Below are 17687 nucleotides of genomic sequence, written 5' to 3'. Positions count from 1 at the left end.
CTCTGTCCATGGGATTCTCCAGGCAGGAATACTGGGGCGGATTGCCATGCCCTCCTCCAGGGGATCTTCCTGACCCAGGTGTCAAACCCGCATCTCCTGTGTCTCTTGCATCACAGGCAGGTTCTTTACCCACTGAGCCATCTGGGAAGCCCTTTTGTAACATATGAATATACCAAATCAACACTTGGCACACCTTAAACTATGCTATATGTCAATTATATCTCAGTAAAACAGTACAAAACAAGGACTAGCACACTTCCGCCTACCCAAAGTCTGAACCAACTGATAAATAAGCCAAAGGGATAAATAAGCCAAAGGGATAAATAAGGTAGATGGCAGTGATGGTCATCTTCACTGCAGTTAAAGCTGATATGGAAGAATATGGGTCATAAAACTGAAGGCCTCCTGATGTTGAACCACAGGATTAGAAAGACGTAGGCATCCTTCATAGCACGAGAAACTGCAGGTGTCTGGATGTTGGAGAAGGGCCTGAATCATTTAGCCACACTGCAGGGCCCAGAGCAGTTGAGAATACATGTTCTCTCCACCTGACTGGCTTCCAAGAGTGAGAGAGGAGGGGCTGGCCTGCCCAGTCACCTTTCAGAATCGTCAGGTGAGTCACTTTACCTCCTCAAAGTTGAGTGACTGTATGGTGGAGAGTGGCCAGAAATAATAGTACAGCAAATCCCACTGTGTGTGTTCACTTGCTCAGTCATGTCCGACTCTTTGAGACCCCTATGGGCTGTAGCCTGCCAGGCTCCTCCGTCCATGGAATTTTCCAGGCAAGAATACTGGAGTGGGTTTCCATTTCCTTCTCCAGGGGAATCTTCCCAGTGTTCGAACCCGCATCTCCCTTGTCTCCCTCGTCTCCTGCATTGCAGGCCGGGTCTTTCCCACTGACCCGCCGGAGAAGCCTGCAGAAATCCCAGGGGTTACATTTATGCCATTCTTCTTTGTTTCAGATACATCGAGCATTACTTGGAGGAGTTCTTAACTTCTGCGAATAAGCACTTCATGGTTGGCCACCGAGTCATCTTCTACGTCCTGGTGGATGATGTCTCCAGGATGCCTTTGATAGAGCTGGGTCCTCTGCGCTCCTTCAAAGTGTTTGAGATCAAGCCTGAGAGGAGGTGGCAGGACATCAGCATGATGCGCATGAAAACCATCGGGGAGCACATCGTGGCCCATATCCAGCACGAGGTGGACTTCCTCTTCTGCATGGACGTGGACCAGGTCTTCCAAGACAAGTTCGGGGTGGAGACCCTGGGGGAGTCGGTGGCCCAGCTACAGGCCTGGTGGTACAAGGCCGATCCCGACGAGTTCACCTACGAGAGGCGCAAGGAGTCTGCGGCATACATTCCCTTTGGCGAAGGGGATTTTTATTACCACGCAGCCATTTTTGGGGGAACACCCACTCAGGTCCTTAACATCACCCAGGAATGCTTCAAAGGAATCCTCAAGGACAAGAAAAATGACATAGAAGCCCAATGGCATGATGAAAGCCATCTAAACAAGTATTTCCTTCTCAACAAACCCACTAAAATCTTATCCCCAGAATACTGCTGGGATTATCATATAGGCCTACCTGCGGATATTAAGCTTGTCAAGATGTCTTGGCAGACAAAAGAGTATAATGTGGTTAGAAATAACGTCTGACTTTGTGCCAGTACATTTTTGAATTTGAGAGAGTATTATTCTGGCTACTTCCTCAGAAAAGTAACACTTAATTTTAACTTAAAAAAAAAAATACTAACAAAAGGCCAACACAGCAAGTACATATTATTTCTCCTTGTGACTTTGAGCCTTGTAAAATGGGAGAATGAACCTGTGGTAATCGGATGTAAATTCTCAGTGATTTCTTACCTATTCTCAGTTGTGGGGGAGGGGAATGGATACACTATCAGTTGAACCAAAAAAAAAAAAAAAAATTGTCATAGACAAAGAAAAAGCCAGAAACATTCTACATGTGCCAATTGACTTACTGGAGAGAAGTATGCAAAGGGAAGTGTTTGGCAACAAGATAATGATTGTGAGGGGCTGTCCTCTTGATTTCAGTGTCTTCCTGCCTCTGCTGGGTCTGAAGCAACACAGAGTTGCTTTTGCAGCAGGGGAACTCTTGGTAGGACATAGTCTACCTTGGCGATCCTCAAATGGTTTAGTCAATGTCCTTTCCTTATCAGGATATTGGCTTCTGTGCCAAGACTAGTCAAGATCCCCAGTACATACGGTGAAGATGTTGGGAGTCACAGGCAATCTGAGTGAGTCAGTGGGTGCTCAGCACAAAATGAAAACAAAGCCTCCAAGTAAGTTGGCCATGAAATAAGCAAAGAGAGAGTAGAAAGGCAGGGAGCTGATCCCTGTGGGGCATTGCCTTCTCTGAGGGGCACCGGGCATGCGGTTGGCATATAAATACCACACGGATCCAGGCAGTGTGGGTGGTCTCCAGTCAACTCAACCATCATGATGGCCAGAGCAGTGTTGTAAGATGCTTCTTGTTTTGGCCAAGTCATATTCAGTATGCTGGACTCTGGAACTTGAGTCTTCAGATCCTTGGCCAGAGGAAGTGGGTGGTGTCCGAGGAAACAAAATCCTGCAGGGGACTGGAGAGAATTGCCAGGGGTTCCATTTCCCAGACCTGGGCTTCATGACAGTCAGTTGTCGGCAACTCCTGCCACCATCTGCCCTAACCCTCAGCCCAACAAGCCCCACGTTGCAGGGCTGACATCAAGGAACCTCTCGTATCCCCTTGCCCCATCTGCACTACTGAAGTATAACAACCAGACGTGTTTAATAAAATGGTTAGTTGATTTTATGTCAAAAGTAGAGGGGTGGTGATGGGAGATCCAGTCCTTGTGACTGAACACCTTACCATTCAATTCCTTTCTGTGAGAGAAGCTATGAAATTTTATATATTATTTAAAGTTAAGCAAGTCAGTGGAAAGGGAGAAAGGAGGCAACATTTATATATGCAGGCATGTTTATATTTTGCTCATGTTCCAGTTTATGTCATTGCTTTACATTTTCAAGCGACTGACTTAAAGAGCCGCCTCCCTGGCTTGATGCTCAGCAGTGTGGGTGTCTTTGATTAAATGAAACCTCCATTTTCTCTACTGTTTTACTGTGCCTCCTACTCTTCCGTTCTTGCCAAAATTTTTCACAACCCAGTAAAACAAAAGAAAACCAACAAAAATCCTGAAGAATTGGGCTTGTAAAAGAAAAGGGAGATCAAAGGTCAGTTAGGACTCTTGCTTTTGTATAATTCAAGTTTTGGGGAATCCATTCTGGACTAAGGAGAGTTCATGGTTTAAGTCTGAAAGCAAAGAAATGACGTTTCTTCAAAGATCAGAGAAAAGGAATGAAGTTTCCTTTTGAAAGGATCTTGATTTTTTTAAAAATTCACTTAAATGTAAAATCCAAATGGACAAACTCAAAAATCAATAGTTCAATGTTAAAAAGCTAAAATAAAATTCCTGATTTACAATTAAATAAATTATTTTCTCAATATATTCTGGTCTTTGTCATGGATTGTGCATTTTCTCTCAAAGATGTTCAGGACTGTCAGTAACAGAATTTTAAATACTTAGACTTCAGAAAGTCATTGGGTCCTTCTAAAAAATGTGTGCACTGTTACAAAGATAGAACATGTTTGAGATTTGCTAATTTTTATAACAATGACTGCTCATATAGAGATTCCCAAAGTGATGCACTGAAGTAACTAAGTGCTAGTAGGATTAGGCTTGCCCATGAAGGTCAGGGTGGGCAAGAGGGCAAAGGGAGAAAACCATGCCATAACCATTTCTGGTGGTTACTAGTCCTGACCTCTGCAGAATATATCTGGCCAAGGGAGACTTGCTGAATTTCTAGCACGACTGGGTGGGTGTGTTTGTTATGAATACAAAGTCAAAGTAGAGCAGGCTGATGTAATGTGGTGCATGGGATATACAAGAGGGCATGATTCCCTCATAGTAGAGACTTATTGTCATTTTGCAGATGAGCAAAGTGAGGTTCAGAAAGGTTAGACCACACAGATAGAAAGCATCTGAGCTGTAGCTCACATCAGAGAAGCTGACAAGGATAAATGTGTTGAGCCACTTCCGGCTCAAGTGGCCCCCCCCGACACAGAGGGCCACATTTACTATCAGGGAACATGCTTTATGGAAGAATCTAATAAAGGGGAATTTTTGCTGTAAGAATTAATATTTTAAAAACTAGGTATGCTCCTAGGCTCACACCACTTCCCACTGTTTCTGCACTAAACCTGCCCCGTGCATGCATGCGTGTTAAGGCGCTTCAGTTGTGTCCAGCTCTTTGTGACCCTGTGGACTGTAGCCTGCCAGACTCCTCTGTCCATGAGATTCTCCTGGCAAGAATACTGGAGTGAGTTGCCATGCCCTCCTCCAGGGGATCTTCCAAACCCAGAGAATGAACCCACGTCTCTTACATCTCCTTCACTGACAGGCAGGTTCCTTACCACTAGTGCCACCTGGGACACCGAAACCTGCCCCAAGGGCATTAAATTAGTTTAAATGTATCATGTAAAAATAAATAAAAGACTCTGTGATCATTCTTAACTTTAGGTTGTGCCTGCAGGACCCCTATAAGCCCCATGGGCACACAGAAGCTGTTATGCCAAGGCATTTTGCCTTGGAGGGCAAAGCTAGGTGAAGGGGCAGGTGAAAGGGACAGCCATGCCTTCTTCTTCCACTTTGGGGATCCCATGAAGCTGGAGAGAAAGAAGTTTCTGTAAGGCTGGAAGGGGCTGTCATTGCTTGTCTGTCTTGTAACGACTCATTTTTTCCTCTCAGCCAAAAGTCACCATGTAATTTACTGATAGCTGTGGCAATGTTTACAGTTCTAAGAATCTATTAAATCACCAGTTACTAAATGTACCTTATGTACATGAATAACACAGGCATGTAGCATACTCACAAGTGTGAAATACCATAGAAGGCATGAAAACATAATAAATGATGCATACCTTTTAAAGAGAGAAAGTTAGGGTAAGTGGGGATGTACTGGTCAAGTCTCAGGGATTCAAGCCCAGCACTGTCTGACTCTAAATCCTTTGTTCTTTCCACAGCTCAAGTCTTTCTCTTTCAAACACACACACACACACGCACACACACACTTTAACCATTTTGTTTTTGAAACTGAGGGCATCAAGGAATCACCACCAAGACCTTTCAATTCTTGTACTAGCATTAAAGAAAGAGAACTTAGTAGACTCAAACTTCACAGATGGACAGTAGGTCTAAACTCATCCTGGAGCCTGGCTGGAAAGTTGTCAAACAGAACCTGAGTGATACGAGGCTTAGGGAAGTTCAAAGGCTGAGAGGGTACAGAGGAGGGAAGGTCTCGGAGGTGGAAACAGTCTCAGAGGGGCTGCTTCTGAATTAAGCATTGAGAGAAGAGAAAGGGATCACTGAGAAGTGGAAATGGAATGAGGTTTCAGAGGGAGGAACAGCAGGTATGAAGCACAGAGGACTATTTTGAGGCTTTTAGGGAGACCCTGGATGAAATCTCATAGGAGAACCTGTGTGAAAAGCAGCGAAGAGCTTGAAAGGGCTTTGGCTGGTTGGGAGCTGCACATTTGCCCAGCATCTGTGCCTTTCTTTCTTGCTTTATCTCCTTTGTAGAGTCTATGTGGTTTCTATGGCAACTAATGCCATGGTTGGACCAAATGACCCAGACTAAGCTAATCAACATTTTCCCTCCCCCCCACCCCAACCGGTGGGCAGATGATCTAAACTAGTCCAATCAAGTTGAATCTCAGGCCTTTTACTGGAAATGTGGATGCATTAGGATGATACTGATGACATTAGAAGCTGCTAACACGTCTGGCTTCCCAGGTGGCGCTAGTGGTAAAGAACCCGCCTGCCAGTGCAGGTAAACATAAGAGACTCGGGTTTGACCTTTGAGTTGGGAAGATTCCCTGGAGGAGGAAATGGCAACCCACTCCAGTATTCTTCCCTGGAGAATCCCAAGGACAGAGGAGCCCGGTGGGCGACAGTCCATAAAGTCATATAGAGTTGTACTCGACTGAAGAGACTTAGCATGCTTGCAACACTTTCGGGGACCACAAGGTAGGTCAGCCTTAGGATGAAATTGACAATAGGCTCCTAGGAGCAGAGACACTGAAGGAACCGCAGTCCTCCATGACAGCCCTGAGCCAGGGGCTCCAGCCTTATCTAGAGCCTGCATGGCCTGTGGGCTCTTGAATGTGTGAGCCAACAAAGTCCCATCATTAAGACACTTGGAATCGGGTTTCTCTTAGAACTAAAAATATCCCCATTGAACGAACCCTTCTAGAATTATTAGTTCCTTAAAGTCTGCCTTTCCGTGAACTCCAGCACCCATGACATCACCTGGCTCACAGACACTGCTAAAAGAGTGTCTATTAGATGGGTGAATAAAGGAATCATCACCTCCACTCGCGTCATGCCTCACAAGAAGTGCTTTTTTGCAATCAAGAAAAATGTTTTTGATTGTGGACTCTGTGTCCTACTACAAAATAGATACTTTTCTACCTGGTCAGAGTGGGAGGTGATAGTCTCTCTGTCGTGTCCAACTCTCCAACTCTTTGTGACCCCATGGACTGTCGCCCAGCAGGCTCCTCTGTCCATGGGATTCTCCAGGCAAGAATACTGGAGTGGGTAGCCATTCCTTTCTCCAGGGGATCTTCCTGACTCAGAGATAAAACCCTGGTCTGCATTGCAGGCAGATTATTTACCATCTGAGCCACTGGAGAAGCCCTTTCTATCTGGTACCTGGAATTATTTCTTCTAGAGCTTCAGGCTGTAACCTGCAGCTCTGGGTTGAGTGTTGCTCGAGGTCAGTGATGCAGGGGACAAACTTCCTCCATCAGAGTAGAACAGCGGTTCTCAGGCAGGATGATTTTGTACAATCACCACCACTCACACCCACTCCTGCACCAACTCCTGGGATATTTGGCAGTGTCTTAAGATCTTATTGGTTGTACGATTTGTAGGGGGAGGGTTGCTATGCGCATATCGTGGGCAGAGGCCAGGGATGCTCCTCAACATCCTACAGGCACAGGGCAGCCCTCACAACAAAGCATTACCTGATTCCAAATGTCAATCCTGATGAGCTGGAAAAATCTGGTGTTAAATTCCCTTGAACTTCATTAAGAAAGAAACATGGGGAGCCAATATGCACAATACCCACCTGTCTATACCCAGGGAATACTCCCTGATCGGTACCAAAAGCTTCCAATTCATCTGTTCTTAGTTCCCGGTAGCATTCACAGCTGGCTGCGACCGGTGCACTAAGCACGGCCGAGAGGAGCTACCCCACGTCTGAGATCAGGGGCAGAAGCTGGGAGGACCCCATGCCCGAAGGGCAGCAGCCAAGAGGAGTTACCCCGCGTCCGAGGTCAGGGGCAGTGGCCAAGAGGAGCTACCCTGCGTCTGAGGTCGGGGGTGGTGGCAGGGAAAAGCAACCCCACGTCCAAGGAGCAGTGGCTGCGCGGGTGCAGGAGGGCCTAGAGGAGCTATCCCATGTTGAAGGTCAGGAAGGGCGGCAGTGAGGAGATACCCCTCGTCCAAGGTAAGGAGCAGCGGCTGCACTTTGCTGGAGCAGCCGCGAAGAGATATCCCACGCCCAAGGTAAGAGAAATCCAAGTAAGATGGTAGGTGTGGCAAGAGGGCATCAGAGGGCAGACACACTGAAACCATACTCACAGAAAACTAGTCAATCTAATCACACTGGGACCACAGCCTTGTCTAACTCAATGAAACTAAGCCATGCCCGCAGGGCACCCAAGACTGTTGGGTCATGGTGGAGAGGTCTGACAGAATGTGGTCCACTGGAGAAGGGAATGGCAAACCACTTCAGTATTCTTGCCTTGAGTTCCCATGAACAGTATGAAAAGGCAAAATGATAGGATACTGAAAGAGGAACTCCCCAGGTCAGTAGGTACCCAACACGCTACTGGAGATCAGTGGAGAAATAACTCCAGAAAGAATGAAGGGATGGAGCCAAAGCAAAAACAATACCCAGCTGTGGATGTGACTGGTGATAGAAGCAAGGTCCAATGCTGTAAAGAGCAATATTGCATAGGAACCTGGAATGTCAGGTCCATGAATCAAGGCAAATTGGAAGTGGTCAAACAAGAGATGGAAAGAGTGAATGTTGACATTATTTAACTTATATGCAGAGTACATCATGAGAAATGCTGGACTGGAAGAAACACAAGCTGGAATCAAGATTGCCGGGAGAAATATCATTAACTCAGATATGCAGACGGCAGAAAGTAAGAAGAACTAAAGAGCCTCTTGATGAAAGTGGAGAGTGAAAAAGTTGGCTTAGAGCTCAACATTCAGAAAACGAAGATCATGGCATCTGGTCCCATCACTTCATAGGAAATAGATGGGGAAACAGTGGAAACAGTGTCACACTTTATTTTTGGGGGCTCCAAAATCACTGCAGATGGTGACTGCAGCCAGGAAATTAAAAGACGCTTACTCCTTGGAAGAAAAGTTATGAGCAACCTAGATAGCATATTCAAAAGCAGAGACATTACTTTGCCGACTAAGGTCCGTCTAGTCAAGGCTATGGTTTTTCCTGTGGTCATGTATGGATGTGAGAGTTGGACTGTGAAGAAGGCTGAGCTCTGAAGAATTGATGCTTTTGAACTGTGGTGTTGGAGAAGACTCTTGAGAGTCCCTTGGACTGCAAGGAGATCCAACCAGTCCATTCTGAAGGAGATCAGCCCTGGGATTTCTTTGGAAGAAATGATGCTAAAGCTGAAACTCCAGTACTTTGGGCACCTCATGCGAAGAGTTGACTCATTGGAAAAGACTCTGATGCTGGGAGGGATTGGGGGCAGGAGGAGAAGGGGACGACAGAGGATGAGATGACTGGATGGCATCACTGACTCGATGGACGCGACTCTGAGTGAACTCCGGGAGTTGGGGATGGACAGGGAGGCCTGGTGTGCTGCGATTCATGGGGTCGCAAATAGTCAGACACGACTGAGCGACTGAACTGAAATGAAATGAACATTCACAGCTAAGATGACAGTAGTTCCCCATACTGGACACCAGAGGGCAGGAATTTCCAAAGACAACACTTAATCCTAGGCAACTGCTGCTGATGAAAACACTAAAGATGTTTAAAAACATTCTTTTCTGAACCTGGAGAGAACTGCATATTTGTAGAAATATATATGAATTTTGCATAGAAATGAAGATTGCTATAAATATTTAAAGTATGTGGCTGTGAAAAATCAGCCAACGTTAGAACACACTTTTGGTAAATTGATGCTTTGCAATTGTGGTGTTGGAGAAGACTCGAGAGTCCTTTGGACAGAAAGGAGATCAAACCAGTCAGTCCTAAAGGAAATCAACCCTGAGTATTCACTGGATGGACTGATGCTGAAGCTGAAATTCCAATACTTTTGCCACTTGATGTGAAGAGCCAACTCACTGGAAAAGACCTTGATGCTGGGAAAGATTGAAGGCAGGAGCAGAAGAGGGCAGCAGAGGATGAGATGGTTGGATGGCATCACCGACTCAATGGACATGAATTTGAGCAAATTCCAGGAGATAGTGAAGGACAGGGAAGCCTGGCATGCTGCAGTCCACGGGGTCACAGAGAGTGGGACACGACTTAGCAACTGAAGAACAACAATAACAACAAAACTGTTCAGAATAAAAGGTGGTTATAGCTAGGTGTTTTAAAGATATTTTCGTTGCAAAGGACTGACATTCCCCTTGAGTTGTCTAAATCCCAAAGGGAGGTTCCTGGGAGGCTACTGGAGGGTTCTACTGAATACAAGGGATAGTTGACAGCCAAATAGTGGTACACTGAGGCCAGTTCATACCTGCTTGTGAGAACCTGTTGAGTGCAATACTTCCCTACTCCCTGTTCAGTGACTTCATGCGGTAGCTTGATATCGGCCACAGTGGGAATATTTGCACCATGGAAATCAGCAAACACTAGAAATCAGGGTTCCATCCTCTTCCTTTCCATTTCCATGTGTGTGTGTGTGTTTTTAAGGAAGTAATTGTGTAAAAATTTACTAGCATGTCACTACAACCAGGCCATAAGCAAGAGCCAGGGAAGTACAAGGGCCTCAAGAGTTGAAAACTGTGAACTTCCCCTAAAGGTCTGCAGATATGACCAAGCTCCAACTATCTCCAGACTCAAGGTTTCTTCCTTCAAAACTCTAAATTTCTGGAAAAGAAAAGCCAAATGGCATAGCATCCATTCATGCTTTCAGCAGTTTCACCTTGGAGCAGGTTTACTGGAGGATAGATTGCTCTCTGGGGTGGTTCTCAGAGAAGGACATGCTGTTGTGAGCTGCGATGATGTCACTAAAAGTGTCTACGACATTTACTTATAGCCGTCTGGCTGTCAATCAGTTCTTTCCAAATATCTAAACTATTCCCTGCTACCCGGATTCAAAACCATTGTGCACAATTCTAGCACAGCCTCCCTCACCTAATCGATTGCAGAAAGTGGAAATGTTAGTCACTCAGTCGTGTCCAACTCTTTGCAACCCCCGTGGACTGTAGTCTGCTAGGCTCCTCTGTCCATGGAATTCTCCAGGCAAGAATACTGGCATGGGTAGCCATTCCCTTCTCCAGGCGATCTTCCAGACCCAGGGATTGAACCTGGGTGTCTTGCATTCCAGGCAGATTCTTTACCATCTGAGCCACCAGGGAAGGGATGAGTAGACCACAGAATCCACAGCTAACGTCAGAGGGCCAAGCTTCTCAGAGTCTACTATCTCCAGGTAATAATCATTTTGCCTTTGGTTCCTTAGAAAGCCCATCTGACTGTTCTGCAATCTGTAAAATAAATAGTAAATTTAGGTCACATGAGAATTAGTAGTAAAAGACAAGGAAGGAAGAGGGGGAAACATTATAGTAACTCCTATCTTTCCAAAGGAAGGAAAAAATAAAAATAAAAGGAGGGAATGATGGTTACCTGCTCAAGAGGACATTTCTTTACTCCAGAATTCAGATGGCCCCTGCTGGTAAGTTTTCTATCAAGGCTAACAACAGTCTTCATCCATCATCCCAGTTTGCTTCAGACCCTTTTAAATGTGTAAAATTTAAAGGTCGTAAGAGTCCAGTGGCAGGGCAACTGTCTGAATCATGGACCAGCTGGTGTGCTTTCTCCTGTCCAAGGTTCTAGTGGAAGCTCACTGCTTTTACACTTATCAGACAAGCAGGAGATTGCTGGATACCCTTATGCGTGGGAACACTGCCTCCAAAATTCAAAGTAAGACATAGGAGTTATGTCTCTCTTTAGTAGTAGGAGACTTAAAGCTGCATTCTGGTTCTCAAACTTGGTTGCTTTCTGGAATTACCTGGAGAGCTAATACTGATGCTTGGTTCCAACCCCAGGAATCCCGATTTAGTTGGTATGGGTGGGCACTGGGACTTTCAAGAGCTTCGTGAAGCACCGGGAAGCTGTCCCTCCTCCTAGACTGGCAGAATTTTCTGGGGTAACTATTTTGGAACCCTGGATTGTATTGAAGGCTTACATCTTCCAGGGGAGGGCTTGAATGATAAATTAAGGTTGTTGGTGATAGTGGTTTAGTCACTAAGTTGTGTCTAACTCTTTTGTGGCCCGTGGACTGTAGCCCGCCAAGCTCCTCTGTCCATGGAATTTCCCAGGCAAGAATACTGGAGTGGGTTGCCATTTCCTTCTCTAGGGGATCTTCTCAACCCGGGGACTGAACCCAAGTCTCCAGGATTGACAAGCAGATTCTTTACCACTGAGCCACCAGGGAAGCCTCCAGATTAAGGTTAATTGCAATCGATTTCAGCTCTTGGCACATAGCAGCCACTCATCCCCTTCTTCCAGCCATTGGACAGACTGCTGTGCATGTGTTCCTGGAGTGACTTACTCACAGCTTGCGGAAGCCAGGGTGGGCAAAAAGGACCCTGTCTTCCAAATATTGGGTGTCTGTGCTCTGATTGCTTCTGATCACAGAGGTGCAGAGAGGCAAACAATGATGCGCTTCCCATCATTGCTGCAAGTCCCTCCCCTTCCAGCTGAAGTGACTTCCAGGGGACTTAAAGGGTCCACAACCATTACCTCTCCCTTCATTTTTTTTTCTTTTTCTCCCATTGGTTCTAGATATTAAAGACAAGGACATTCAAAAACAATACATATAAAGGGAAATTAGTAAGTGACCATGAATACCCAGGGAAAGGCTCAGAAAAGACTTCAAAGACCTTAAGTTTATAAGTTAGACTGATTCTTAACACAGAGACAGCCTACAACAATCAAAAAAAGCAAAAATAATAATTGAAATCTATAACAAAAAACAGCAAACTGCAGGGGAAAGAGGATAATCTGCTTTCCAGAGTTACCACAGTATTTGATTCAAATGTCCAGTTTTCAATAACAACAACAAAAAAGTCACAAGTCATGCAAGCAAACAGGAAAGTGTGGACCATTCAAAGGAAAAAACAAATACCAACTGTTCCTAAAAAAAAAAAAAAAAAAAAGCCTTGATGAAAAATATCCTAGATAAAGACTCTAAAATAACTGTCAAAGATGTCCAAAGAACTAAAGGAAGAGGTGGAAAAATTTAAAAATAAAGTATGAACAAAATGGAAACGTCAATAGAGAGAAGATCTAAAAATAAACCAAAAAGTAATCCAGGAGCTGAAAATTACAACAGAAATAAAAAATCTGCTAGAGGGATTCAAAGACAGGTTTGAGGAAATAGAAAAAAGAATCCATGAACTTGAAAACAGGACTGTGGAAATTATTGAGTCTGAGAAACTGAAATAAAGAAGATTGCATAAAAGTGTACAGAGCTTAGGAGACCTGCGGGATACTAGCAAGCTGAGCAACATATACATTGGAAGAGCCCCAGCAGGAGAGGAGAACGTATTTGAAAAAATAACACCTGAAACTTCCCCAAGTTTGATGAAAGACATGACTATAAACATCCAAGAAGCTCAATACAGTCCAAGTAAGAGGGGCTCAAAGTGACCCACACCAAGACACATGATAATCAAACTTTTGGACGACGAAGGGAAAATCTTGAAAGAAGCAAGAGAGAAGTGATTCATCACATATGACAGAACCTCAATAAGATTATTGGCAGATTTTTCATTAGAAGCTTTGAAAGCCAAAAGGGAGTCTTGCAGGTTGAAATGAAAGGACATTAGCCAGTTACCCAAACCTACATGGAGAAATAAGAGTTCGCATAAAAGTACACATATGGGCAATTATAAAAGCTAGTATTGTAACAACTGCTTGTAATTCCACTTTTTGTTTTCTACATTGTTAAAGAGACACACACACACACACGCATATATATATATTTTAAAATTACCTGTCTAAAAACTAGTTTTATTATAACTTTTGTTTGTTTTCTACATTATTAAAGAGACAGATAAATATATATACATGTATTTTTAAATTACCTGTCTAAAAACTAGTATTATTATTATAACTTTGGTTTGTAACTCCAAATTTTGTTTTCTACATACTTTAAGAGACTAATAAATTTAAAAGAATTATTAGTTTATGTTTTGGGGCATGCAGTGTATAAATAAAGATGTGTAATTTCATGACATCAACTGCCACAAGGGCTGGGGACAGAGCTGAAAAGGAACAGAGTTTTGGTGTGTCTGGGCTTCCCTGGTGTCTCAGATGGGAAACAATTGGCCTGCAATGCAGGAGACTGGGGTTCAGTCCCTGGGTCAGGAGGATCCCCTGGAGAAGGGACTGGCTACCCACTCCAGTATTCTTGACTGGAGAATCCCATGGATAGAGCAACCCCTACAGTCCATGGGGTTGCAAAGAGTCAGACATGACTTTGGTGTGTTTATGAAGTCAAGCTTGTATAAACTCTAATTTGAGTGCTATTACTTCAGGATGTTAAATGAAAACCCCAAGATTACCACAAAGACAGTAGCTATAGAATGCAAACAAGAGGAAATGAGAAATCATCTCAAATACTTCACTATTGAAAAATCAACTAAACACAAAAGATGACAGTAATGTGGGAAGTAAGGGACACAAAAAAAGCTATAAGGCATATAGCAAGCAAACAGCAAAATGACAGAAGTTAAGTCCCTCCCTATCAGTACTTTACTTTAAATGTAAATAAAAATAAAGGTAAAACATTTATTCTCATGTAGTGACTGGGATGAACAATGCCATGGGAAAATGCCTGCCTGAGTGACTAAATAAATGTCTCTTTCTGTTCTTATATTGTTTCCCTGTTTATTGCAACCACACCTTCTTAACTGTAAGCCATCTAAAACAATTCCTGAATGGAGATGGGCTTTAAAATAGTTTTCATAACATTATTATACCTATTCATGCCTCACCACCCTATTTGCCCAAATAAAGAGCTATCCCCTGGTTCCACCACCACCACCTTTTTACCTGCCTCCTGATGGCCCCCATCTTGGAGAGGTTCTCACAAAAAGAGAATCCAGAAACTTCCCTATGTGAGTAGTGAAGATAACTTCTGAATACAGTTTAACTATAATATAAGTAAATTTTAATTTCCTCTCTTTGTCACAATGGGTGATTAACATTGATCTACCTTTCATTTCATTGACCTTTCCTTCTACAGTGTTCAATTTCTTTGTAAGTCCACCCACTAACACTTTTATTTCAAATATAGTACTTTTAAAGTTCTGGTTTTTAATTGCTTTCATTCATTTGCTGATTCCTATCTGTTCACTCATTTTTAACAAGTTGTCCATTAAATGCTCAAACTTTTTTTTTTTTAATAAAAGCTGCTTTAAAGTCCTTATTTACCATTTCCAATGTTTGAGTTATATTGGGGTTCATTTCTTGTCAGTATGTGTCACATATTCCTATTTCTTTGCATGCCTAATAACCTTTTAAAAATATATATCTGGCATTATGGATGGCATGTATAAGTTCTGGATCTGTTATTTCCCTCTGTAGAGTGCTGATTTTTGTTTGGACAGTTAGTTAACTGATCTGGACCTAAATTCCGAAACCTATTTCTACTGCAGGAGGCATCAGTTGAAATCACTCAATTTTTATAGCTTTGTAAATGTTGCTATTTCCCGGGGAAACTAAAGTCTTTCCTATGCACGGACAGTTAAATTGTCATCCAAGGTTTTGGTAAGAGTTTCTACGCCAACTTTGGGGTACCTCATTCTGTGTATCCCTTTTTCTGGGATTTCCCTATGCTTTTCAGCCTCTTTTACAACTCTATCCTCTGACTCTTCAAGTCTTTCTATTGAATTCTAGCCACCTAGCTCTATGTGAGTTGAGGGATAACCTCAAATGAAAAGCTATATAAACGTGAATTTTACCGAATACACTTCCCTCCCTTCAAGGACTGGCATATTTTTAGTCTCTCTCATTTACCTTCAGACATTGATAATTTTATTTAACTTTTTCTTTAAATTTAACCCAGAACATATGACTGTTATATAATATATGGGAGCATTAGTCTGATATAACGTATTCAGTTGTGATCCAAAAGAGATTCTAATTCTGCACTAATTTAACTTAGTTATCCTCCTTCACCACCTTCTTTTTTTCTTCTAGGAAAAACTGAAATCAACAGAAAATCTCTAACATTGATACAGCTTTTATTTTGTATATGAATCATGTATAAAGTGAAAGTGTTAGTTGCTCAGTCATGTCCAACTCTTTGTGACCCCATGAACTGCATCATGCCAGGCTTCCCTGTCCTTCACTATCTCCTGGAATTTGCTCAAATTTATGTCCATTGAGTAGGTGATGCCATCAAAGCATCTCATCCTCTGCCGCCCTCTTCTCCTTTTGCCTTCAATCTTTTCCAGCATCAGGGTCTTTTCCAATGAGTTGACTCTTTGTATTAGGTGGCCAAAATATTGGAACTTTAGCTTCAGCATCAGTCCTTCCAATGAAAATTCAGGACTGATTTCCTTTAGGATTGACTGGTTTGATCTCCTTGCTGTCCAAGGGACTCTCAAGAGTCTTCTCCAGCACCACAGTTCAAAAGCATCAATTTACCAAGTGTTAATCACTTAGTCGTGTCCAACTCTTTGAGATCCCATGGACTGTAGCCCTCCAGGATACTCTGTCCATGGCATTTCCCAGGCAAGAATAGGGGAGTGGGTAGCCATTCCCTTCTCCAGGGGATCTTCCCAACGCAGGGAGTGAATCTGCGTTTCCCACATTGCAGGCAGATTCTTTACCATTTGAGCTACCAGGGAAGCCCCGAATCATGTTTGTATTATTTCAGGTAATTGCAAACCATTGGTGAACAATAATGGCTTCCTTATTCTTTTTTTGAATGGTATATTATGATGAGCGAAAGATTTTCTAATTTTGCTGAAGTATACTTTATCATTTTTTCAGCTGGTGTTTTCTGTCACCTAAGGGACATTTATCTACCCCCAAATTACAAAAATATTCTCCTATGTTTTTCTCTAAAAGCAAAATACTCTCTGACATAAATCACAGCAGGATCCTCTATGACCCACCTCTGAGAGTAATGGAAATAAAAACAAAAATAAACAAATGGGACCTAATTAAACTTAAAAGCTTTTGCACAACGAAGGAAACTATAAGCAAGGTGAAAAGACAGCCTTCAGAATGGGAGAAAATAGCAAATGAAACAACTGACAAAGAATAAATCTCAAAAATATACAAGCAGCTCATGCAGCTCAATACCAGAAAAATAAATGACTCAATCAAAAAATGGATCAAAGAACTAAACAGACATTTCTCCAAAGAAGACATACAGATGGCTAACACATGGAAAGATGTTCAACAACACTCATATCAGAGAAATGCAAATCAAAACCACAATGAGGTACCTCTCACGCCAGTCAGAATGGCTGCTATCAAAAAATCTACAAACAATAAATGCTGGAGAGGGTGTGGAGAAAAGGGAACCCTCTTACACTGTTGGTGGGAATGCAAACTAGTACAGCCACTATGGAGAACAGTGTGGAGATTCCTTAAAAAACTGGAACTAGAACTGCCATACGACCCAGCAATCCCACTGCTGGGCATACACACCGAGGAAACCAGAAATGAAAGAGACACGTGTACCCCAATGTTCATCGCAGCACTGTTTACAATAGCCAGGACATGGAAGCAACCTAGATGTCTATCGGCAGATGAATGGATAAGAAGTCTGTGGTACATATACACAATGGAATGTTACTCAGCCATTAAAAAGAATGCATTTGAACCAGTTCTAATGAGGTAGATGAAACTGGAGCCTATTATACAGAGTGAAGTAAGTCAGAAAGAAAAACACCAATACAGTATATTAACGCATATATGGAATTTAGAAAGATGGTAACAATAACCCTATATGTGAGACAGCAAAAGAGACAAAGATATAAAGAACAGATTTCTGGACTCTGTGGGAGAAAGTGAGGGTGGGGTGATTTGAGAGAATAGCATTGAAACCTGTATATTACCATATGTGACATAGATCACCAGTCCAACTTCGATGCATGAAACAGGGCACTCAAAGCCAGTGCACTGGGACAACCCTGAGGGATGGGATGGGGAGGGAGGGGAGAGGGGGTTTCAGGATGGGGGAACACATGTACACCCATGGCTGATTCTTGTCAATGTATGGCAAAACCACTACAATATTATAAAGTAATTAGCCTCCAATAAAAATAAATAAAATAACTTTTAAAGAAAACTTGTGGCTTTAGCTTTTATGCTTAGATCTGTAATTCACGTTG

At 43.0% G+C, this 17687-nt stretch overlaps 1 protein-coding gene across 3 annotated transcripts in view; it reads left to right on the top strand.

Moving 5' to 3' along the window:
* Nucleotides 1-3501, top strand: part of GGTA1 (glycoprotein alpha-galactosyltransferase 1 (inactive)) — a 73949-nt gene extending 70448 nt beyond the window's left edge. For all 3 annotated transcript variants that reach the window (XM_040225029.1, XM_040225031.1, XM_040225030.1), the window contains one exon: nucleotides 963-3501. In XM_040225029.1, the coding sequence (XP_040080963.1) occupies nucleotides 963-1656 (694 nt within the window). In that variant the 3' untranslated portion in view covers nucleotides 1657-3501. The remainder of the gene's footprint in view (nucleotides 1-962) is intronic.
* The last annotated feature ends 14186 nt before the right edge of the window (nucleotides 3502-17687 follow it).

This window comes from Oryx dammah, unplaced genomic scaffold (assembly GCF_014754425.2).
Source record: "Oryx dammah isolate SB20612 unplaced genomic scaffold, SCBI_Odam_1.1 HiC_scaffold_25, whole genome shotgun sequence".
NCBI classification, from domain to species: Eukaryota; Metazoa; Chordata; class Mammalia; order Artiodactyla; family Bovidae; genus Oryx; species Oryx dammah.
Note: the sequence above shows the minus strand (reverse complement) of the source record. Positions and strands in the feature narration are given on the sequence as shown.